This window comes from Trachymyrmex septentrionalis, unplaced genomic scaffold (assembly GCF_001594115.1).
Source record: "Trachymyrmex septentrionalis isolate Tsep2-gDNA-1 unplaced genomic scaffold, Tsep1.0 scaffold16, whole genome shotgun sequence".
NCBI classification, from domain to species: Eukaryota; Metazoa; Arthropoda; class Insecta; order Hymenoptera; family Formicidae; genus Trachymyrmex; species Trachymyrmex septentrionalis.
Window position 1 is genome coordinate 4828907 of NW_017304758.1, and position 11719 is coordinate 4840625.

Genomic DNA, 11719 nt, shown 5'->3' on the forward strand with positions numbered 1-11719 from the left:
CACATATATGTATATATAAAATTATTTTTACATGATTTATGTAATATCACACACACAATTTATACACATATCATATCATACACAATCATTCAGTTATGCAAACGCGCGCGCGCGCGAACGTGTTTACAGACCAAATGAATTCCTCACGAGCGTTGATTAATATTAATAATTATATTTATAAACAAGACGAGAAGCGAAGGAAACAATAGACAGTACTCAGTTTCTTTGTACTACAAATAGTTTTAGCAAATACTGATGCTTTTTAAAAAGCCAAAGCCAGCGAGTAGCTCATTCTCACTTACCATCTCTCAAGTACTGAGTTGTGGTTATGGATCGCACTACGGCAAGGGCTATCTTCGACTTGGCAGCTGTATGGAGCAAATCGTGCGAGACGGTTTTTATCGCGCACCTGCTAATCTGGGCGATCAATCTTGCCATTTTTCCTTCGCCGTCGCGATCGCCGTGCAGAACGCACACGAACTGTCCTAACCTCTTTTTTTTTTTTTTCACTTTATGAAGATAAGGCCGCACGCGAGAACGCAACCGGCAGCGAGAGCAAAACGGAGTCGATTGATGATTCTCGATCGAATAATGAAAGACAAGATTAGAAGCCAGCGTCAGCACTTTTCTATCATTATCGGTTCCTCTCTTGTCTCATCTCGGAAATTAACTAAATATTCGAACGAGTGAACATGAACAAGCACAGATATAGGACAACACGTTCGGCAATCTCGTCGAAAGTATCAAAAACAATTTTTTTTAATTTTGACTCTCCGCTTTTCTCTACTCGAAATATATAAATGCTGATTGCACAAGAACAATCGCGAGTACAATTGCAACACAAACAGCATGTGACTTTCAGTCTTGAGCAACCGCGAGTTAGTTTTATGTATTACTTTCATATTTCTGTTATCACAATCAGAATCAGAGTCAACAGCGAATGTCGTGTAAATGTTATTTATTAAATTACAAGAATGATATCTCCAGATTGTAAATTAGATAGATTCAAAATTTAATACTATATAATTTGCTCCGATTACACATGATTAAATAATATAAAGACAATTTCGTACAATCTTTTGATTTACAAAAAATAAACATACATAACACTAATCACATGTTGAAATTTTGATAAAATAAAAGCAATTGTTGCATTACAATTTGCAGCTAAACTTTGTATATTAGACTACATTATTCTAAATGTATATTAAAAAAAAAAAAGAGATCAAATTGATTGCATCTTGCATAATTATATTCAAACGATATTAAAATAGCTTTCATTTCATTACATAATGACCAAAAATATTATCATGTTTATTGTTATATAATTCTCTTTTATTATTTATATGCATTACTATTCATAAAAGATTTCTGAATATCCTCAAAAATAAAATTAATTCTTGCGTAATTTTTTTATTTCGAGACATAATTTCGCTCATTTGCCACAAAAAATAAAGTTTTCCAGAAAATAAGTTTGAATGTCTAAAATCATTAAAATTTTGTAATGTTAATTTTTAAATGTAATTTTGATGTAATAATTACAGAGGAATAAAATATCTTTTTAAATTTTCTTTACGTTTCTTTTCTGCAAACAATTAAAAAAAAAGAGAACTTTTTAATTATATCGTTATTATGAATAAGTGAGCGCTTTAATCCTTCGTAGTTATAAAGTAACAAAAGTATTTGTTTTGATTTGATATGTGCTTGAAAAACGTAAACTATTTTTATTAAATTATAATGAAATAAATTTACAGGGTAATGAAGAGCCAACCGCAGGACTTGCCTGAACTTATCTTATATATTCTAAAGACATCTATATTAAATTACAATTGAAATTCGTCTTCTTACCCTATAAACATATTTCATCATAATTGTTATTAATTAGAGCCCTTCATGTTTGTATCAATAATTTTTCATTAAATATTTTCCTGGGTGATGAATAATAAAAGTGGGTCCACAAATTATACCACGGACGGAATCTTCAAAGAGTGTTTAAGAAAAATATTAAAAATACACTTGAAAAATTAATTAACAGAAATATATAAGGCTATAATAAAAACAAAAGGGTTTTTTTTTCAAAACCTGCCCGTGACAAAACTTTTATTTTATGATTTAAAAAGATCTAATTATTGTAGATTACCAAAATAAAAAAATTACGCAAGAACGTTTCATTTTTAAGATTGTTCACTTATCACTATTACCACCTGAGATGTAACATCAGAAATGAGATAATAAAAGTTCTCGCAAAATCAAGTAAAACAGCTTGATTTACGTACATAATATATAGTTTGATAGAATTATAATTTCTTTTGTTACAATTATAAGTGTTCATATAAAAGATTGGAAGTGTTTGTCAATAAGTAAAAATTCATTATAAAGTGTAAATATGTAGAATTAGATGAAATATATGTAATTCTATAGAATTTTATAAAATTATTAAATTTTATAAAATTCTTATTCAAGATTATTGTTATATGAACATTTGGGTTAAGCTCAATCTTACAAGATGTAGAATTTAGACAATATTTTTCGAAGCACGTGAGTTTAATAGTAATAGCACGCTTTGAGAACATTTCGTAACACATGTTATCAAAATTCTACAGTATCAGTGACCTTACTGAATATCAGTGGCCTCAGATATCGACGTCATATTAAGATTTGTAGTTATAATACATAAAAAATCGTTTGCAATGAAGAAAATATTCACGTATCATATCTTTTATATATACGAATGCATTTCCTTCTATTTTTTATAAAAAATAGAAGGAAATATAGGGATATTTGAGTACAGTATCTCTTTGAAGCGTAAGTGGAATAAACAGTTGAATAATATTTTGAAATAAATAATTATCTCAGAAATATTTGCTATGATTCATATGTAAATAAAAAGATTCATATCTGGAGACACGTGTCACAGTGTCTCGGTTCCTATATTACATCAAATTTATGTCAAATTAAAATCTAATTTAGTATATTAATATAGTTTATTAATATTAGTTTAGCAATTTGACAAATTTGAAATAAAACTAATGCTAAAATATTCGAATATGTAATACTGTTCAGATTTGTCAGAAAATTTAATTAAATCTAATAGTTAATATTTAATAATCTGATATATATATCGTATATTGGAACATTGTTAAATTGACAAGTAATAATCGTTATAATCCGATAACGGAAGAACGTCCAGTTGTATTGTGGATTGAGACTGGTATGGGTTTACTAAGACACCATTCATACCATACTTTCTTAGAACCACATCTGCGCCAGAAATGAACCACTATTTCATCTCCTGCCTTTAATTGTACTGGTTCCTGTGTATCGATAAATATTTTTTTTATCTACCACAAAACTTATATTTTGCAAGTATACTTTAAAGAATAAAAGTTATTTCAAATATACCTTAAGTGGAAAAAAGATTGGGAACCAACTAAACATATCTGAGCTGTATGTGCTAGGTTCTATGCTTAATGTGATGTTTTCATATAAAACTGCTGTGAAGTATCCTGAAAATCCATGTAATACACAATTCTGTTCTACTTGAAAAGTCTTGATTTCATATCTTGAATTGTCAGCAAGAGCATCTAAAAAAATACAAACATGTAAAGAAATTAAAATAATTAAAATATAAAAAGTTGGATATTTTGTACAAACCTGTATTTGGATGTTTGAATGTAAAAAGTGGTTTCGGATTTGCTATATCGTATTTATTTTGAAGATGTACTACGTATAGAGTTTCAAAATGAGCTAACGGATGTTTGTCCTTATCTCTAAGTTGTCTCACTTCATTGTACAATTTAGAGGATTGCATAGGAGCTATGTATGAAGTGTATGATTGTGGTATGTTAATTCCGTCATCTAATAAAAATTTCAAACAAGTAGTTAAAGAAAAAATTCATACTATTAATGCAAGATTAACATCATTTACGTAATGTCATGCAATGCAAACCTCTTAAGAATTTAAGGACATTATCTAGACATTCTGGCGACAATTCGTTATCGCCAAAGGATCCGAGTAATTCAGAAACAATTATATCAGCTTTTTCCGGAGGATTCCATTCCCTCATGTCGCATGATATCACTGTAACTTTTTCCTTCCACATATCTCTTTGAAGGGCCTGTAAGCTGTAAACATAGATAATGAAATAATGAACACATGTGATTATTTAAAACTTGAAATTATTGGATAAAAAATCTTCTCTAGTTTAGTCTATTTTTAAATAAATAAATAAATAAAAAAAAGGATATATAAAATTGTTCTTTATTAAACAAAATATTGATTCTTTCACTTTAACTATTTTTAGATAGCTTTATTACTTTTCTTCTTATCAAATATCTAATTACATTACATTTAATAAAGATCTATTTAAAAATATACTTTTAAAAGCAAAAAGATTTTTTATCCAATCCAATTATTTTAAAATGGTCTTACGTTATTATGGCATTAGGATTCTTCTCCACTGCATATACCTTTACTTCTCGATATGCCATTTTCGCGGCATTTAAAGATGCGGTTACAAGCGGTCCTCTTCCAGCACCAACTACCATAATGATTCTAAAAATTTATAATTTTGTTATACATTTTTCTATGGTTATTATCTTTATTAATATGATTCGACTTACATCGTTCTTTCCTCTTGCATTTTGTATACTATTGCGTTTATAGCTTCATATATAGCATTTTGATATTCTCGATATTTTACGGGATCCTTCTCAAATATTTCATAAGTTTGTGATTCGAGATTATCCATTAGAGGCTGTAATGGACATTGCAGATAGTCCTCATATCCTCGAGCAAATTTTTCCACTGTTCCATCATTTTGACATCCCTTAAAAAAAATGACATTATTTTGTATAGTCTACAAAATTAAGTATTTATCTTTAAAAAACTTCTTTAGTTTTACCTTCCATAGATAATCAAGATAGTTATGATAATAACTAACACTTTGATAACGTGATGCGCCTGTTAAAATAAATTGTACTTCTTGCATAGCAAATCTTCTTACTAATGCTTGATGTGCTTTACTTAGTACTGGATATCCCTTTTTATTAGTTAGAAATAACGTTGTTGGCAAAATTAAACATCTCACTGGTTCTCCAAGCCACCTATCAATCTTTTAAATTTAAATTGGTTTTTACATATTGCATTCATATTGCACAATTTTAATTTGTAAATTTAATTTATAAGCTACCTCTTCTTCTTCAGGCAAGTCATGACTGACAATTAATGAAACTCCTAATTTTTTATTATAATCACATATTACTCTAAAAGAATTCCACCATTCCCATGGATTCTCGTCTTCCGGATAATCTTCTGTTCTATAAGAATAGGTTTGTCTAATTGGATTCTCCATAGGAACTTGTATCCATACCTATAATAATTAATATGTCTTTATAATTTAAAAAACTGTATTAATTTATTTAATTCTACAGTTTATAGATTTTATTAAATTATATTTCCTTGTTGTTTAACATAAATGACATTGTCCTTGTTTCAAAATATTTATTTCTAAAAGTATATTGAGTACTAATTACACATATCTTCTAATTAAAAAATTAAAACTATAAATTATAATTTATTGTGTATGCATATATGTATATACATGTGCTACCTGGAAAGTACAATTGTTGTTTGATATTTTATCAGAAATGATTCTTGCAAGATTCACATTTTTATTTATCCCATATTTTAATTTTAAAGTCACTCCTGATAAACCAAAATGGCTAGCTAAGCTTAATTCCTGATTCAAAGTCTCTTCGCTATTTTTTCTAATAATTGGATTGGTCGAGTCAACATTGATAAGTGATGAAAACTTCGCAATTATTCTATTATTCCAATCTGCAATGTAATATTATTGATACTATTTAAATTTGATTTTATTAACTCATTTGTATTAAAAGTATTAATATAATACAGTAATCAGCATTAGATACAACTTTTGGTTAGATTTTTATGTCAGATAATGTATCCATTATCCCTTATTTGCCATTCATATCTTGAAAATTAACTAACAATAAAATCTATGGTACTTTATCTCAGAAGTGGTTATAACAAAAAAATATAAGCAAAAGCTATAATTCTATCATATGATAAATCTATTTTTTATTGCTACACTTTCTAAACTGATACATACAGGATAATAAATAAAACATATGTTTATTATGGAATATACGTTTGTTTCACTTCAACTTATTGCATTGGTTCAGAGTGTAGCAATAAAAAACAGACCTGGTATCACCGCTCCTAGAACAAGGATATAAGGATAGAGAACATCAACATAAAAATATAGCTAAAAGTTATCTATGGTCTAATGCTGACCACTGATATAATAAATATAAGTATATATATATTATAAATATATATTTCATTTATACCTGAACTGTTTAAAACTAAATCAGGCCTAGTGAGTGGTCCTGGACGATTTTTGGCAGGTCCAGAAATAAATTCTCTTTTAAATAAAGGATGGACCAAAGAGACGCAAATAAATTCATATCTGAAATCATAAACAAAAATAATATACATGCAATATACAATGAATAAAGACAAGTAAAAAACATGATATTTAAACATGTAGAACGTGTAATAACAATTTACCTTGATTCAGACGCATAAATTAAACAATCATTTAAATTTACAGCACAACACAAATCCAATCCACAGGAAAGCCGCTGATTTGTCATTGCAATATATATAATTAAATAATGTACTTTTTTCTGAAATATTTCCGGATGATTAATGTGATAAATGTGACTTTAATTCCTTTTGTATATCATATTAAGTGACCTATACATATAAAAAGAAAAATAGTAACATAAAAACTTTACTTCATAATTTAAACAATCTGAATTAAATAACAAGTAATCAGAAATGCTGGCTTAATAATATTTTTGCTTTGTACGTACCGGTGATTTGATCAATACTAAATGGAGGATAAACAATAAATAAAATTACACGTGCACAACACGCGTAAAAGGTTATGTTTTATGAGAGAATACAACCACAAACTATGTAGATAGATAATCTATAGACTTTTGGCGGCCATTTAGCTGTTACTTTGAAGCGTCTCTATGTCCACAAAATGTGGATATTGAACTACGTAGCCAATGTTCATGATGCGGTCGGTAATGTCCACAATTTCTTGGTTGTATTCTTCGCTATATCCACGAATTTCGGTCCGTTAGATAGAGACGAACCATCAATCTGTCAGCGCTTGTAATAAATCTTGTTACAAGACAACTTACAGTTTTGTCCATTTAACGAACCGAATCGCATTATCAACAATTGATATAAATTTCCTATTATTAACATAAATATTTGGTTCATACATTATTAAATTTATAATTTTTTATTACATAAATGTTTCATAAATAAATATATATACTTGTAAAGCTATAATATTTTATATATTGCAGAAACATTACAATTTTTTCTCTGTAGTTATCATCTCTGTTGATAATCAAACTTTGATGATAGCACTGAAATCACAATTTTAAAGAAAAATCGAGTATTATTGAGTTCTAAATGCATAAATATGTTCACTAAACTAATAAATCATAAAATTAGTACAATGTTTTTAATTTTTAACTCTTAATTACTTCAATATTCACAAAGACGCCAATATCCGTAAGGATATGTCGGTCTTTAATAGTATCTTGTCGAAGACAGAAGCCATATGAATACCGGCCTAAATGTCGATGCTAGATTCTGATTAGGAGGCCTCTATGAAAAACCTGGCAACCCTGGGTTGCGTTCCAAAATTCAACTCTATCAACTCGAATATTAATTTTATCTTTGTTGGTCATCAAATGTTGAATAAAGATAAAGGATACTCGGAGTTGACAGAGTCAAGTTTTGGAACGCACCTCTGGTGCTGACTTTATTTTGTGATCACGTGCTGCATACGCCGGTTTTCCATTTTTTGTCACAGATCGACAATATCAACATCAATGAAACAAATGTAAAAAAAATGTAAATAAAGATCATTCGTCTTGAAAGATCTAAGAGATTTGTTTCAGTGATATTGATAATATATCTAATATTGTCAATAATAATACGATTTTAAAAAATCGGATAAATGTTTAATATAACGCTTTTTCCTTTGATTTTCTTGTTATTATGTAAATTAGTATTTTATTGCGTAGAATATAGATTCTGAAAAGAAAAATCGTTTAACTGTCGCTTTTGTTTAATTTTAAAGTTTTTTGAATTAAATTAGAAAATAATTTTTTAAATGATAATTCTCTGCTCACTCCACACATTTTTTGCTTTAATTAATTAAAAACAAATTATTTTCTTATATAATTTAAATTATAGTAGTTTGTTTTTCAAAATTTATATTTACCTTCCTTATTCTTTTTATGTAAACATTAAAAAATTTGGAAATATAAAACTTGAAGGAACTTGAGTTTTCTAAGGATTTTTCTTCTATTAAATATATTTTATATATGTAAATGTGCAAAAATGTATAAAATTATCGGAAAATCGGAGGAGAGCATTATATTAAGTATTTGTCAAAAATTGTAAAGTTATTGTTTGTCTCAAATGTAATTTATGTATTCGAATGATGTATACAACAGGCATACTCTTACGAGAAACTTGTAATTGTTTGCTGAATAATATTTTGGATAAATTATATAGTTGCAATGTTTATGAATTAAATGATAATAACTGCTTTTCTCGCAGAAAACAAGTCGACACGAATGTTGTTTTATCTGTATTATTCACGAAAAGAAAAATATAAAACGACGTTTATGTCGACATCATTTCCTGAAAGAAAGCAGCCTATATCAATTATAATATAGATAAAATAAAAATAATAATACAGATAAAATTCTTTACAGCTTCAGTGATGAGATATTAGCTTTCATTACTGATCAAAGTGATTTCAATGCTACCAGATCTATAATTTCAATATTGATGATGCTCCAATTAGATAAGAAAAATGTCTTTAAAATTATTGATGCGTTCTTTAACTCTAGAAAGACATAATAGATTTTGGATGTTTTATCGTCGTTTGTATTCTAATGATAGTGGCATTATAAATGATCCAGTACCTGGAATATCATTTGTTCACATAAAACAAGTACTGAAGCAAAAGAATATTAATACCATTGATGGACATGCATGTCTAATCACTGAGTGTCCTATATGTGATTCTGAAAAATCTAAAAAGGCAAATATTTATATTAATAAAACAACAGGTAAAAAAAAGATATATAAAATAATAAAATGTATAGAACATATTTGATAGAAGGTACGTAAACAGATTGATAAAATAATTGTATCTTATACAAATATATATTTGTTTATTACAGGATATTTTTTATGTGATAAATGCAGTTCTAAAGGAGAATGGAATATATTGGAGAAATTTTTATTAACAAAATCAACCAAAGCAAATAATATGCAAAAAGAATTGGAAACTTTGAGAAATGCTATAAAAGTTCAAGAAGATTATGCTACAAAATGGAATAACATAGTGAAATCTAATAAACAAATTGCAGATTTGTCATCAGAGTTATATGAAGAAGTTCTGAATATATTCTCTCTCCCAGTAAGATAATTAACATAGATTTAATGTTTATACACATATACATATCCAAATATTATACATTAATAAAAATTATTACAGAGAATTTCACAAGAGGACATTTTACAATTAAATGGTATATATGCAGCTGTACCAGCATTATTGTATTTTCCATTAATTGCTTTCGGTACTGTTGTGGGTTATAAAACTCTTTCTTGTAAACCGGAATTAGAACAAACCGTACCTATTTCCAATGTTAGTGGATTTATTTTTTATAAGCAAAAAGGTAGTAAAAATGATACAACTGCAGTGATTGTGCCAACAATACTCGATTTATTAGCGTTAGCATCTCGAAAGGCAGCAAACGTGATCATCTGCTTGCCGTACAATTTACAACACTTGCCACAGCAGTTGTTACCAAATTTTGAAAATTTTAAAAAATTAATTTTATGGTTTGGAAATGACGAACCTAGCTGGTATACAGCCAGGCAATTCGCTAAGAAATTAAATGAGAAGAGATGTTACTTTGTGAGACCAATTGACACACAACCTAGACCAAAATTAGCTGCTGACAGAGATTATGACCTTAAACATATTTTAGCAAATGCACAACCAATCTGGCATAAAAGTATTACTATTTTTGATGACCTCAGACAAGATGTATTATGTGATTTGCAAAATATAGATAGAGTACAAGGTGTAAAATGGAAAAGATATCCTGCCTTAAATCGAATTTTAAAAGGACACAGAAGAGGAGAGTTTACAATATTAACTGGCCCAACTGGTAAGACAGATCAGTTTAATTACTAAAGAGATAACTAAATCATTTGCATCAGAGGATATTGCTTATAAAATTATATTTTTTACACATATCAATGGATGTTTAGGCAGTGGCAAAACTACATTTATGAGCGAATATTCGCTAGATTTAGCAATGCAAGGTGTCAATACATTATGGGGTAGTTTTGAAATTAGAAATGCTCGGTTAGCTAGAACTATGTTGCAGCAAATGGCGGAAGTACCTTTGGAAGACAACTTGGATAAATTTAATACATATGCAGATGCTTTTACCAAATTACCAATTTACTTTATGACTTTCCACGGTCAGCAGAATATCAAAGTTGTTATGGAGGTATGACATTATCTATAAGACAGTCTATAAGTGAAAAATTTAGTGTTGTATATAACTTTTCTCTTTTTTATTTCAGGCAGTTATGCATGCAACGTATGTACATGACATAGCTCATGTGATAATTGACAATATGCAATTTATGATGGGTATATCAGAAGAAGTGATCGATAGGTGAGACGAATGTGTTTTATCTGTCTTTGAAAAATTAATTTTTTTATACAGCGTTGTATCGTAGATTTTGGAAACAAGACAAGATCATAGCACAGTTTAGAAATTTTGCTACAAAATATAATTGTCATGTTACTTTGGTTATACATCCAAGAAAAGAACGAGATGAAGAATTGACAGCTTTGTCTATTTTTGGCAGTGCCAAAGCAAGTCAAGAAGCCGATAATATATTGATTATACAAGATAAAAGACTTACTAACATAAAAGGAAAGAAATATTTACAGGTATGTATTACACATCTGTAATTGTTGGATGATATAATATTTTTTAATCTTCAACATGAGTTATTTTATTTTGTGTTTTATCCAGGTTGCAAAGAATAGATACAGCGGAGATTTGGGTATAATGCTTCTAGAATTTGACAAAGCCAAACTTAGTTACGCATACAAGAAAAAAGTAAAATTAGAAGAAGTAAATAAAGCAAAAGAAGTAACAAAAAAAGAAGAAGTTTCTTTGGTAAAAAGTTGAATTAAATTATAAGAAAAATATGACTAAAGTACACGAAAATTTTGCCAATCAATGTATATTTTATAATAGTAAAATACAAATTTGTCTAAATTCTGTGATACATTTTTTGTACAAAACTTGGAGGGGGCGGGAAGAGGAAAAAGATGAGGAAAAAATAGAGAAGAGGAAAGTAGAGGATTCATATCTACAACATAGTTTATATACATATACATATATTTAAAAAAATTGAATAAAAAATGTTATAAGATTGATTGCACTGGCTGTGTTGTTATTCACTGCAAGTACTGAAAATCTATAATTCACGTTTACGTCATAGATTTTCAATATATACTGCAGTAAACATTTAACGAAACGCAGCCAC

At 28.3% G+C, this 11719-nt stretch overlaps 3 protein-coding genes and 1 long non-coding RNA gene across 4 annotated transcripts in view; 1 reads left to right on the forward strand and 3 right to left on the reverse strand.

The window, feature by feature from the left end:
• Positions 1 to 830, reverse strand: part of LOC108746068 (glycine cleavage system H protein, mitochondrial) — a 2847-nt gene extending 2017 nt beyond the window's left edge. The window contains exon 1 of the mRNA XM_018482592.1: positions 303 to 830. Coding sequence (XP_018338094.1) covers positions 303 to 438 — 136 coding nt within the window. The 5' untranslated portion in view covers positions 439 to 830. The remainder of the gene's footprint in view (positions 1 to 302) is intronic.
• LOC108746070 overlaps positions 1 to 7123 on the reverse strand; it is a 21899-nt gene extending 14776 nt beyond the window's left edge. The window contains exon 1 of the long non-coding RNA XR_001939139.1: positions 7055 to 7123. This is a non-coding gene — a long non-coding RNA (uncharacterized LOC108746070). The remainder of the gene's footprint in view (positions 1 to 7054) is intronic.
• LOC108746067 (protein arginine N-methyltransferase 5) lies at positions 3131 to 6973 on the reverse strand. The gene is made up of 12 exons (XM_018482591.1): positions 6904 to 6973; positions 6596 to 6784; positions 6376 to 6494; positions 5613 to 5839; positions 5193 to 5372; positions 4905 to 5114; positions 4624 to 4829; positions 4433 to 4555; positions 3950 to 4125; positions 3655 to 3858; positions 3403 to 3584; positions 3131 to 3314 (listed from the first exon to the last, which is right to left on the reverse strand). The coding sequence occupies exons 2-12, from the start codon at positions 6679 to 6681 to the stop codon at positions 3162 to 3164; spliced, it is 1866 nt and encodes a 621-aa protein (XP_018338093.1). The 5' UTR covers positions 6682 to 6784; positions 6904 to 6973; the 3' UTR covers positions 3131 to 3161.
• Positions 7124 to 7881: 758 nt separating the features above from the next.
• On the forward strand, positions 7882 to 11527 carry LOC108745974 (twinkle protein, mitochondrial). The gene is made up of 8 exons (XM_018482424.1): positions 7882 to 7969; positions 8842 to 9201; positions 9316 to 9554; positions 9633 to 10314; positions 10418 to 10662; positions 10739 to 10833; positions 10898 to 11114; positions 11200 to 11527. Exons 2-8 carry the CDS (start codon positions 8943 to 8945, stop codon positions 11356 to 11358), a joined length of 1896 nt encoding a protein of 631 aa, XP_018337926.1. The 5' UTR covers positions 7882 to 7969; positions 8842 to 8942; the 3' UTR covers positions 11359 to 11527.
• The last annotated feature ends 192 nt before the right edge of the window (positions 11528 to 11719 follow it).

Coding starts and splice junctions, on each gene's coding strand:
- LOC108746067 (XM_018482591.1), bottom strand. CDS start 6,681: ATGACAAATCAGCGGCTTTCCTGTGGATTGGATTTGTGTTGTGCTGTA. Junction 4,556..4,623: donor ATGCAAGAGGAAAGAACGAT/GTAAGTCGAATC, acceptor ATAAATTTTTAG/AATCATTATGGTAGTTGGTG. Junction 4,126..4,432: donor AATCCTAATGCCATAATAAC/GTAAGACCATTT, acceptor CTATGTTTACAG/CTTACAGGCCCTTCAAAGAG.
- LOC108745974 (XM_018482424.1), top strand. CDS start 8,943: ATGTCTTTAAAATTATTGATGCGTTCTTTAACTCTAGAAAGACATAAT. Junction 9,202..9,315: donor TTATATTAATAAAACAACAG/GTAAAAAAAAGA, acceptor TGTTTATTACAG/GATATTTTTTATGTGATAAA. Junction 10,315..10,417: donor AATATTAACTGGCCCAACTG/GTAAGACAGATC, acceptor ATGGATGTTTAG/GCAGTGGCAAAACTACATTT.